At 35.7% G+C, this 13,552-nt stretch overlaps 1 protein-coding gene across 1 annotated transcript; it reads left to right on the top strand.

The window, feature by feature from the left end:
• The first annotated feature begins 33 nt into the window (after positions 1–33).
• LOC125682562 (tripartite motif-containing protein 2-like) lies at positions 34–3,085 on the top strand. The gene is made up of 2 exons (XM_048923208.2): positions 34–290; positions 867–3,085. The coding sequence occupies exons 1-2, from the start codon at positions 105–107 to the stop codon at positions 1,998–2,000; spliced, it is 1,320 nt and encodes a 439-aa protein (XP_048779165.1). The 5' UTR covers positions 34–104; the 3' UTR covers positions 2,001–3,085.
• The last annotated feature ends 10,467 nt before the right edge of the window (positions 3,086–13,552 follow it).

Below are 13,552 nucleotides of genomic sequence, written 5' to 3'. Positions count from 1 at the left end.
TTTACTTGGAAACTAAACGCACCTTTCTAAATATAGCTTGACTGATCATGTGCTTATGACAGGAATTGTTCAATGTACATACATGTAAACAGAAGGGGGAAACAATGGCAAGATCTTCAGTTGCGGGACAGATAGAGGAGTCGTTCTTGTCGTGTTCAATATGTATGGAACATTTCAAAAGACCTAAGGCTTTGTCCTGTCTGCACACGTTCTGTGAGGACTGCCTCAGGGATTACGTCGTCAGTAGATTCGAATCTCTTGGACATTTCCCTTGTCCAATTTGCCGACAGGTATGTTATTATGTTGATTAAAAAATATTATTAAGCTTTCTGGGTGTGTGTATCAGTTTTTAGTAGGAAATGGATTGTGGAAACTTGTCGAAGAGTTAATCTATCTCTTGTTGTACCACACGACATCGATATACTGACTAGATCTAGATCTACATTGATTTAATTAATTAATAAATAAAATAAAATACAAACTATGGTACACAAAATGCCTCTTTAAATCTTGCTACACATGATAAGACAATTTAATACGGAGAAATGTGCACGTTGAAATGTATCCTTTATCCGGTGACGTAAAGGAGAGCTAATTTCAACTTTTTAATATTAAGTTTAGAAATTGAATCTGTTTTATACGAATGGAATCTGCTCTGCTTTGACTTCTTCACAAACAAGACTGATATTCGCAGTTTATAGAATCTTAGATACAAAGTATGCATAATTTGAATAAGATTTAATGATCAGAGACATATTTGTCTCTGATTTGATCTTTCACCATTCTCTTTTGAATAACAAGATCTATATAGAACTTATAGAAGAGCATACATATGTATACAGTATGTATTTATTTCACTGTTTCAGATTGTGTACATCCCCCCTAACGGTGTGCTTGGATTTCCTGACAATCATTTTATTCTCAGCTTACAAGATACAGTACAACATTCCAATGAATTTGCAGTATCAGGAAGTTTTGAAAGAAGCGAACTTCAGGGGAGTGAAAACTTATCCATACCCTTATTGCAACCTGACAAATACTCCGCGAGATTCACAAGATGTGGGTCCCCAAAACTGCTTCGAACGTTCGGCCACTTTGGTTTAGACCAAGATGGTCTGGTTCACGTTTCTGGTCTAACCTTCTCTCCACTGACTGGAGACATACTGGTCGTTGACTGCAGTCTGAACAAAGTTTTAACCTACTCTAAATCAGGAGACCACCTTGGAGGGTTTGTGTGTGATTGCTCAATCCGTGATATTGCAGTCACTGCACAGGGGTCTATTTTACTGACGGTTAGTCGTGCAGGGTCGTCTATTATGAGGGAATATGGACATACAGGCAACGTCATTGCGTCCTATGGCTCTTTTTACAAATACGAAAATCCCTTCGGAATCTGTGTTTCAAGAATGGGTAAAGTTGTAATATCTAGCTTACAACACAACAACATTCACATATTTACAGAACGAAAGAAACCATCGATCAAGTTCGGCTCTAGAGGGAGTGGTCCAAACCATTTTCTGTTGCCGTATTACGTTTCTGTCAACAGTAAGGGTGATATTGTTGTGTCCGATAGCGGGAACCATCGGGTGAAGATCCACAAGACTGACGGCACCATTCTTCACATATTTGGCAAGCAAGGCTCACAAAATGGCGAGTTCTTCTACCCACAAGGTGTGTTCGTCGATGAGTTTGATAACATTTACGTTGCAGATGCCAATAACTTTAGAGTGCAAGTTTTCTCCCCGGAAGGGGCGTACCTTACAACACCCGTGGAAAACACCTACGAATTTGGCGTGGACGTCAAACCGACGAATGTCATTATCGTAGATAATCGCTTGATCGTGGCACTACGCGGCACTCGGACTTCGCTTCTACAAATCTACGACTGGGACAGTTCGAAATACGCCCAGATAACGAGGAAAAAAGCTGCTCATGGAGGTCTGTTGCGATCTTGCTGTCCGTGTTTATCGTCTAACGATATGAAATACGATGATATGTGATGAATCAGTGAGAATGATAGATGATGATGACGTTTCGCATTGACCTGTGATAAGAGATCCGTTTTGAAGACATAGCCAATGCTGTAATTTGATTCCACATTGTCACACAACCTCAGCTAGTCTAAGTATGTTGATGAAAAAAATCAAAATTTAGAATGGGCAGGGCAAATCTTTCCAAGATTGTACACTTCATTTATTAGACCTACACTTGAATACGCTTCTACTGTTTGGGATGACTGCTCTATACAAGACGCTGAAAAAGTACAACTATCTGCAGCTATAGAGTTGTTACCCCGTCTTCCTATGTTTGCTTCTAAAGAATCACTGTGCTTCGAAACCGACTGGGAAACTTTTGAAAACAAGGCATTATGTTGTAAAAATAACTACGATGTTCAAAATCAACATTGGAAATGTAGTTGAATATTTACGCAATATCGCCCCTAAAAAGCATTTTCAAACACGCGAAACAAAGATCAGTTTATTGTGCCAAGAATGTAATCTAGAATTATTCAAAAAGTCATTTGTACCAGATGCTGTAAAACACTGGAATTTATTAAATGTAGAAGCAAGGGCAATCACCCCAATCAATTCATCTCACAAATACATAACTTAATGGTTCTAGTTCGGCACTGTATTCATTTGGAAAACGTTATACCAATATCATTTCACACTGAACTAAGATACGAGTACAAGCTTAACATTATCAATGGTCCTCTATGTTTTTTTGTGGCTAAAATGAAGATGTGTATCACATGTGAATTTCTGTTTTGGTTGTAAAAATTTATACATATGCTAGAAATATTCTTTTTAATCGACTATTCAGAATTGATTTGATCAACATAGATACAAACCTGCTATTCTGAGGAATACAAATTTGTCATTACAAACCAATACCAGTATTTTTGCTGCTGTTCATTTTATAGATGAATCCTGTTAAGTAATGACTATGAACTATGTTATTTGTGATCTGTTCTGTTCAATGCGCATGTCATATCATCTGTAATATTTAACAGAGCCAGTAAGTTTAAAGAACTCGTCTCGGACTCCAATCCGTTTGATTATTCAATAAAATATGTTCAAAACAATTCGATGTGCTTAATTTGATCCGCAAAAAACCTCACACTTGTATAATTATTATAATTATACATTCAGTCGATTTATTTGAAACAATAAAAAAAAAAAAACCCACAGAATTGTTTCTTTAAGATGGCTTAATCACCATCGGCGCGCGGCGTGATGTCAAGTGAAATGGTTATGGTTGAAAGTCCTCCAGTTCTTAATCTGATTCATCTAAACCCACTTGAAGCGAGAGTAGAAATTCACTTAATTAACTGATGCTGTCTGTTGGCCATCGTGTTGCCTGTTCCACTTGGCATAAATTATCATTGGATAAAGAGGATTCAGTACGTTTGTCCAAATGAAGGGTCACACCCCCATTCAAGGATTAATGGAGGGGGACTCTTTTTTTGTGGAACCATTGGATCGTACATTACAAAATGTGTGTATGCAAGCTTAACTATATATAGTATACGTTAAATATTCTTCAAATGATGACACCAGTTTGGAAAAAAAGACGTATCCAAATTGTATGTATAGTGAGTGTAAACGTAGTGACGCCATTAGCCGAGAGAGAGGGAGAATGTTAATACCTATGCAACTGGTTAATGTTTTGTTAAAAATAAGTTCATGAGATACTCTTGATGTATAAAATATCATAACATCACAATAGAAACTGGTTTAAAATTCTTTGATTTTTAGCTCGCATTTTACCCGGCGTCCGTCCGTAAACTTTTTACCATTTTCGACTTCCTCAGAACCAATGGCTTGATTTTCAACCCAACTTCCCACGAAGCATCCTTGGAAGACGGGAGATTCAATTTTGTTTAAAGGAAAAGCCACGCTCTATTTTAAGGGGAGATGATTTAGAAATAGTGAAAATTTTATGAGGTTATTTTTAAAAGTCCCCCCCCCCCCCAAAAAAAAAAAAAACCACCACTGGGCCAAACAAAAAAGGAAACAACAATTTACTGGAAAGGATCCTCAGTTAGTACAAAATTAATTAGATGTGTTTATTCAAATCATGACCCCCGGGGGTAGGGTAGGGCTACAATAGAGGATAAAAATTTTACAAGGGAATATATAGGCAAACTTTCTAAAATCTTTTTCTGTAGGTCAGCGGATTAGTTATGTATCAATATGCACGCATCCCTAGGTAGTGCAGATTCAAGTTTGTTCATATCGTGGTCCCCGGGGGTAGGATGGGGTTACAATAGGTGATCAAAATTTTACATGGAATATTTAGGAAAAAATCTTTAAAATAGCAGTGTCATGATTAGTCATTCATTTGCAAACATCTCCAAGTAGTGCAAATTCAAGTTTATTTATATCATGGTCCCGGAGTTGGGTGGGACCTTAATAGGGAATTAAAGTTTTAAGGGGGATATTTTGAAAAAAATCTTTCTCTCAAGAACAACAGGGTCGTGATTAGTCATATCAATAAACATGCATCCTCGGGTAGTGTTTGTTCAGATTATGGCCCCGGTTTGGTAGGTTGAGACCACAACATGGAACAGCGTTTTATATGGGGGGAAACTTCTAAGATCTTTTTCTCTATAGCAACAGTTCCATGATTGATTAGTCATAAGAATATGCAAGCATCCACGGGTAGAACAGATTCAGGTTCAAATCATGGCCCCGGAGGTAGGATGGGACCCTAATAGGGAGTCAAAAGTTTACATGGTGATAAATGGGGGGGTCTCATCATTAAAAATCTTGTTCTCAAGAGCAAAAGGGCTATGACTATCCATATTAATACGTAAGCATTCTTAGGTACTTCAAGCCTGGGGGTAGGATGGGGCTTCAATAGGGGATCAAAATTAATATTGAAATGTATATAATCTTTGAAATTTTAAGTATCAAAAGCCACTGGCCATGATTAGTCATATTGATATGCAAGCACTCTATTGTAGTACAGATTCAGAATTGACTATTGTTGGGTTTGAATAGGAATTCAAAATCAAAAATACATTTCCTTGAATATTTCCTATATTCTTAGTATGCTCTTCAGAGGGAATCATTGGCCAACTTCACTCATTTGTTTAGGAGGGTGTAGAATCTTCTTGCCAGTAATCATGGGCCAGCAGCACGGCACCTCGAAACACACTGTTTTGCACAGCTCGTATGTCTGCAAATCTTTCAAGAGTTATGTTTCTTGCTACATGTACATTGTATATGATAAAACAAACAAACTTGCGTTTAGGCACACGTAATGCATAGTACATTACATGATCGTATTAACAGATGACCTGCTTATGGTATAAGATCAGATAAGTTTATTCCAATTTTGGGCTCAGAGGGCATAACAGTAAGACAGTTTATAAAGAAGGAAATTCAAAAAAGAAAGTTTACAACATTAACTACAGGTTACATAGATGTGGATGCAGCATGTTGTGGAAACAAGTACATACATATATGAATTGCTATTCATGTATATACACAAGTAAATGGACAGTATCAGTATTATACCAACATATGAATAATAAACTATAATGATTTTTGCAGTTTTAAAGCATCACTTCTTTTTCTGAAAGTTTGCACTAAATATTCACTCAATTTGACAATTACTGGTTTGTCTTCATTAATCATCAACCAAGTAAATTTGTCCTTATTTGTAAGATAGATAAAAAATTTGTTCAACATAGAATGGACAATCAGTAAGGAAATGAAATTCGTCTTCTACACAATTAAGGTTACATATTTCACATATTCTTTTGTTTCTTTCTAAAGAAATCTTCTGGCCAGAATTGGTTTTTGTAAATTCGTATCTTCCTCTTTCAATTCGAAGGTCATGTGCACTAATTCGAAATCTACATAGAGTTTTTCTTAATTCTAGGGATTCTAAAAATATATAACTTTCCATAGTAAAGTTTTCTTTATACGAAAAATATGTTGTGAGTTTTCCTGATTTCTGACCCTCTTCACGTCGTTTTGACCAGTAAAGTAAAAATTGTTTCCGTACCTGATTCTTCATTTGTTTTTTGAAAAATGAGAATTTGTGATTTTTACAATTGGGTATCAAAATGCCCATTTTTCTCTTAAAATAAATGTTTTTGTACCAACAATTTATATTATATGAATTCAGATTGATATTCTCTGTATAAGCACTGTATAACAGGGGTGATTCTGGGCAATGTTCAAGTCTATGCCAATATAGTAAAATACTTTGGATTATAGAGCAGAACATAGGATATCTACCCAAATTCAGAGATTATTGCAATATTAGTACTTCTTTTACCGGCACCCAGTAGATGTTTACAAAACTTAATATTCAGGTTTTCTACCTCCCAATTTTTAAAGATATCATATAAATCTCTGATATATATTTTGCAGACGTGAAAATTGAACCATAGATCTAAGTTACATTAAAGTATTTCTGATAGAAAATTGATCTCTGGGTGTGATGTTGACTTTATCAGTAGAGCTCCTTGTGGAAAACCCGTCAAATTTGGCACTGGATATCTTGGGTTCTTGTGTCAATTTAGCCATTGGGCACGTCAATGTACTCGATAACGGTATGTCAAAGTTTATTTGCTAATATCTACAATCACAATGTTTTTTTGCCTTCGATGTCCTTACCAACTGCAGTGGTAGTCATTTCCTCATGAATGCGATGCAAATATGAACAATGTTTCATACATAATAAAATATTGTTTAAATTAAATATGAACAATGCTCGAATGAATATAGTACATGTACGTCTATTTTGACAACTGAGAATTCCTATAGAAAGAAAGTAGAATGTAAATATCAGAAATAAATTTCACTTTTATTTTGGAAAATACATGGGGGTATGAACTACAACGCTTCACGCCAGCATACTTTTTAAGAATTGCTAACGCTCTACGTGAAGTATGCCGGTGTAAAGCACCGCAGTTCGTGTCCCCTTACATATATTTATGTTCCTTAGTTCTCCTGCCAAGCGACTGGACTTGTTTTTTGTTAAAAGCAGGCAAACAACACGTAACACCATGTAGAAGTGAAAAAATGTCATTTATTGAAGTAAATGACGAAAAGTAGTAAAATATAATGAACAAGTACGAAAATGGGGGTCAGATGAATATATTTAAATCACGACACACACACACACACACACACACACACACACACACACACACACACACACACACACACACACACACACACACACACATATATATATATATATAAAGCACAAACAAACAATTATAACACCCAACCTTATGTTTACCCCTAGGATCTAAACGATACATGTGATAATCAATTAATTGATATATAAAGCACTAAATAATCTCAACTAGGTACTGAAAATTTTAGCCCCAGCCCGTTCGACTCCGGGCTGGGGCGAAAATTTTCAGTACCTAGTTGTGATTATTTAGTGCTTATATATATATATATATATATATATATATATATATATATTATACTAATTGCAGAAAAAGTCCATATCCAATGATGACTAAGTAAACATGATCCACATTTAATTAATACAATATATATATATATATATTCCCGGAGCCAGGGCTCGATTAGAATAAGGGTTTCAAGTCTGCATATGAATGCACATGATTACAGTACTTTCCCAATAATCTTTTCAAGAATCACAAGTCAAAATGATACAGAGATTCTTATGTTAATCATAAACAATTTTGTAATATATATGCGATATCTGCATGTATCGTTGGTTCAGATTTGTTCACAAAAAGACTTTACCCATGCGGAGTTACTTATATTCTCGAAAGCCTATGAAGGGCATGGTGACTCATTGTGGCCCACGGGTCTCTTGGTTTTTATTTACAGCTCTATGGTAAAGGATTCATGAGTAGTTTTATGTTACAGCGCAGTGCATTTGTCTGTTTTTCAGCACCTTGTGGGTCACATGAAAACTGTATTTGTAAAGCCAGGATCTTTAAACATGGATTGGTACTCATGTTTCAATTTAAACATGTTCCCAATTATAAGAGGAATAAGCGGATAATTTTTCAAGGTCAAAGGCCAGAAAGGTCAATGTTATGCTTACATGAGTAATTTAGCAGGCACAAAACAAGATAGAAACAAGACTTATAAGGGTGGGATAGTCAAACTCAGTACACAGATTCAACCATCATACACGGATTGTATTACGGTATGGTACAGTGTTTCTATGTGTCTGCCGTTTGTCTGTCTGTTCATCCATCAGCACCTTGTGGAAAGGATAAAAAGAGTACTTATAAGACTGAGATACTCAAACTTGGTATACATGCTCCCCATAATGAGAATAAAATACCTAGGTCGAATGTCAAGGTAATACTTTCATGTGTAATCATACTAATAAAGCTACGATCATCACCATTGGCGTACATGTCCCCCATGGTGCCAAGTTTATTTTTAAAAAATTATAATTTTACTTCTCAAGTTGTATATCTTTCTTAAATTTGATGTTTAACAAAGCCATTGTACATGTAGGTCTAACATTTTATCAATACTCTTCGATATTACAGAAAGTGTCAGAAGAACTTTTCCAGAGCCATTTGTTTCAAGCCGAGGAATGGTTTATTTGGATGCTAATCCTCTCTGTGATTACTACTGCTACATTGGAAGGGCATATGTTGCAGCGTGAACGTTGCTCTTGTTGGAATTTTTTGTCGAACAAGAATATTAAATAGTTAGGCTGTATGATTAGTATATATCTAATAGAAATTCTCGACATATCATGGTATACCCAGTGCAATGACTCAGAAGTGATATTGGTACATATACAATTAATCTTTCAGCATCGACCAGAAAGCGAGAGAAAATCCACCAGTGTGTGCAGATGAATGCATTGGCGACATCATTGTGAATATTGTCCAATATTTCTTCACAGCGAGATTGATATATCTGCCTAGTGTCACATTTAATGAATTCTACAAAATGGCTTTTCACTAGCGTCTCCCCCATTTGTGTATGAACGGCGTGTCACATAATTATGATAGACGAGTGTGTTGCGGATCGGAATTGCTTTTCCAGCCAGATATCGTTTGCAGTGGAACGTAAAAACAAAGCTGAAGAAATCTGGCGTCTGTCTCTCGCCTATTTGCCGGAAGGATGGTTACTGCGTCATCAATATGCAAACGTGAAGGGGGGAGGGGGAACTGTTGTTGACCTATTTATCAAGTGCTTCGTACACACAGCGCCCAGGACAGCAGATCGGTTGCTTGTCGTGCAGAGGGTGATCAATATTCTAAGATGGTAAATTGTCTACAGTCTGAAGAAATTAGTAACCAAAAGTAATTTTAAAACCATTGAATGAAAGTACTGAAATAATCAAGCTTAAAAAATACATAATGCAATACTTGTAAATCTATAATACTTTTATCGAATCTATTATTGAAGTTATTAAATTTGACACATATAGTAAATCCATATCATCTTATTTCCATGAAACGAGGGAACTTGTCTTGTATTTCGTGCTAGGACCACCACTGATCTGCCTGTTGCGTAATGTCATGCTACAAAATGTCATCATAATGAGAAATAGAAACAGTATTAAAATAATGTTTTGCCTTAGCACATTTACCTCAGCACGGGCGGCGACACGAATTCTGAGAGCTCCTTACCCTGGGGATCACAGTTCACCCCATGCCATCTTAACCAGATTAATGAATAAATATTATGTAATATCCCTCAGTTAACGTGGTGTATGCTATCCAAATATGAACAATTTAGTACCCGTTGAGTCACATTTATATGGCGACCATGTTCCTCATGCGCAAAATGTGAACTTTGATGTCAAGTACTTAGTTTGAAATGAATATTTTATCTGTTGTCAAGCTGGTAATAGTGTTCCATTAGTTATTCCAGCTTTGAAGCAGTTTTATGTCTCGGACAGGAAAACATTTTTGGAAATGTTTTTAAGAGTTTGTAAAAATGTCTTTTCTTTCCCATTACCAGAAGAAACAATTTTCAGGAAAGTAGTTACAAACATGCGCTGATTCCAAATGAAATATACATGATACTCTATGGAACCAGTTTATGACACTTGTAAAAAGCACCTCGTGTAAATGACATCTGAATCTCAAACTCCTCTTGGACTCGCTGTAGTTACCAATACGTTATTTGTTATCAATTCATCCGATCGAATTGTTTCTATTTGATTGCCATACATTTACAGCATTCCAGAAATCAAAGCAACAATTAAGTTTAATCCCGGAAGCAATGAAGAAGCGAGTTTTTAGTACAGCGTTTTAGTGGTAATGATGAGTGTTTCATTTCTTTTAGTATCAATTAGTAAGATTGCCTTTTAAAGTCTCCCATGTTTTGTAAGGCTAAGCCATTGCTAGAGATTCGTGTGCTTAATATCATCAAAGACCGTTGGGGTATTCAGTCCATATACTTTTATTTGATTTTATACAAGTTGATGTGGTGTTCACACATTGTCCCGGCCTCTACAGCAGATTAGTCATCCTGTGTTTCTCGTTGCCATTAACTTTATGAATTAGATGTTAGACATAAGGCGGGAAAACACTTCAAAGATACAAACCCAAGTCCTACTTCCAGTACAGGGCTTCCCTTCATCCACAGAGAAAACATGCAGGTAATATGAATTCAGTAGTTTGGTATATTTCCCACGGCTTTGTGATTTTTTTTTTTTATGATTTGAATATCATTTACTAATTTAAATTGAGAATAACTGCTAGAATATTAGAACTACTACACTGCGTAATTTTTAGTCCCTTGCTCTCGAAATAGCTTAAATTATCTATGGGATTATTCAACTTCAAATGCATTACTTGAGATTTTCTTTTAACTGTGAATCAACATAACATGTAGAAATGACAAATGTCTACTTGCAATTATTTTGGATAAAGCTTGGTTCAATGTTTTGGTATAAAGACTTTCTTTTTACAGACCTTTGATAAACATACATCTTTAGACAATACTTTACAAGATCAAACACATACGTTTTAAATCAATTTTTCAAATTTGTGAATGAGTAATATGACGTCTTTTATTTTCCAAAAAATTAATTTTGGTTTATCATTGTTTTCCCCATGTACACGTTCATACCGTGCAAAGAACATAGACATTCTCACTTTATTTTCTACCTGTTTCATTTGAACAAGAATATCAGTAAAACTGATGGATGCTTCCCGAACTGCATCAAATAAATGAACTATTTCATGTGACGAATGACTCGCACAATGATCAGTAACTGTTAAGATACTGTTGAAATGAAGTTGTTTTTTTACAGACAAGGTATATGTTCTGAGGGCCCTTAACCTTTACAAAATGACTTTGAGTGACCTTTGTCTGAAAACATTTACCTGTTACTTATTTCAATACCTGTTCAAAAACTGTTGTAATAAGGAACTTTTATCCTCATATAAGATTTATGTTCTGATTGACCTTGACCTTCCCAGAATGAATTTGAAAGACCTTGGTCTAAAGGATCAATAGCTTTTGAAATATTGTTGAAATGACGTGGTTTTTTTCATATACAAGGTATATATTCTGAGTGATCTTGACCTTTCCAAAATTACCTTGAGTGAACTTTGTCTGAAAGTCATTTGTCTGTTACTTTTTTGTGTGATAAATGATTGATACCTGTTCAAAAAACTGATGATTTTTCCTTTATAAAGGTATATGACATGATATGAGTGGCCTTGACCTTTTCAAAATGACCTTGCTCTTAACGTACCCTGTCCCAAGGAATAATTGTGATCAATTATGATCAATTTCTGATGAAAGGTTTAAGACATGGGAACTTTTATAATCAAACACTTTTGAGATAAGGAAGTTTTATATGTTCTAAGTGACCTTAAAGTTTCCAAAACGACCTTGGAAGACTTTGGTCCATAAGTCCTTGTCTCAAGAAACATTTGTGATTAATTATATCAATTTCTGATGAAAGCTTTAGGAGATATGAGTTCGGACGGACGGACAGACATGACGGCGATTATATACTCTCCCGATATTTTTCGCGGGGAGCATGATAAAAAGAAGGTTAAGTATGAGTTAAGGTTACCATTGAGAAACCCTAACCCAGTTTTCTAGAAAAAAAGACTTATTTTTTTAAGGAATGCCTTACGTGTCACCAAGGAGAAATTCTTGTCAATTGATATATTGTTTTGTACATATTTTCTCGAATTATCAAACGGATTGGAGACCAGTGTTTTCAATTTACTTAGGCTCCTCTCTTTAAATTCTACAATATACCATACACACAGGATTATGGAATCAACAGAGAAATGTAAATCATATAAGTGAAACAAGTCAAATGATATAGTGCATGGTAATTACTTAAATCTACAGGATTTATCTTTGAATTTTTGAACTGGTATAGGTTGTTACCTTATAATAGCAGGTTTGTATCTACTCGTATAACAGATAGTCTATTGTAAAGAATATTTCTATCATTTGTATAATTTCTAGAAATATATATAATTCACGTTTTCCACAAGAACAAAAAAAGGACTACTATATTGTTAATGTTACGTTTGTGCAAATCATAATACCGGTATGCCTTACTTTGGTGCGAATGCTATTGGTATAACGTTTACCAAATGAAAAGTACGGTGGCGGATTGGAACATTAGAGGTTATGTATTTGAGAGATGAGTTGATTGAGATAACTGCTCTTTCTTCTACATTTGATAAATTCTTCTTCTTTACAGCATCTGGTACAAAATACTTTTTGGAACAATAAAGTGATTTTTGTATCGGGTATTATACTTAGGTACAATTTCATACTTTGAACGATATTGCGTAAATATTCGGGTACCTTTGAACATTGTATTCATTTTTGCAACACAACGCCTGGTTTTTATACGCCCGTCGAAGACGAGGCGAATTATGGTATGGCGTCGTCCGTCCGTCCGTCCTTGTGTCTGTCTGACCGGATTTTGTGGGCAGGATACAGACCGAACCATAAGCTCCAGAATTTTACAACTTGGTACATTTGATCACCATGATGAGAGGAAGACGCCTATTGTTTTTCATGATCAAAGGTCAAGGTCGTAGTATCACTTAGTAGGAAAACCTAGTAGGAAACCCTTGTCGGCAAGATACAAACCGAACCGTAAGCTCCATGATATTACACCTTAGTTATTTGATCACCATGGCGAGAGGAAGATGCCTATCGTTCTTCAAGGCCAGAAGTCAAAGGTTAAGGTCGTAGCATTACTTAGTAGGAAAACCTTGTAGGCAGGATACAAACCGAACCGTAAGCTCCAGAATATTGCAACTTGGTACATTTGATCACCATGATGAGAGGAAGATGCCTAATGTTTTTCAAGGTCAAGGTCAAAGTGTCACTTAGCAGGAAAACATTGTAGGCAGTATACAAACCGAAATGTTGGGGCTAGGACCGTCAAACTTTGTACACATACACTATATGCCAAGTGGAGGATGCCTATTGATTATTAAGGTCAATGTTATTGTAGCAGGATGCAGACCAATTCGTTGGAGCAAGGACCATCAAACGTGGTACACATACATCTTATGCCAAGTGAAAATATTACATAGAGAATACGTGATTTGTCTTCTTTTTTCGATGCA

Source organism: Ostrea edulis, chromosome 2 (genome assembly GCF_947568905.1).
Source record: "Ostrea edulis chromosome 2, xbOstEdul1.1, whole genome shotgun sequence".
Lineage (NCBI taxonomy): Eukaryota > Metazoa > Mollusca > Bivalvia > Ostreida > Ostreidae > Ostrea > Ostrea edulis.
Note: the sequence above shows the minus strand (reverse complement) of the source record. Positions and strands in the feature narration are given on the sequence as shown.

What these genes read in the sequence shown, in the direction of transcription:
- LOC125682562 (XM_048923208.2), top strand. Translation starts at nt 105, where the DNA reads ATGGCAAGATCTTCAGTTGCGGGACAGATAGAGGAGTCGTTCTTGTCG. An exon ending in CTTGTCCAATTTGCCGACAG is followed by an intron (nt 291 to 866) that starts GTATGTTATTAT and finishes TCACTGTTTCAG; the next exon opens with ATTGTGTACATCCCCCCTAA.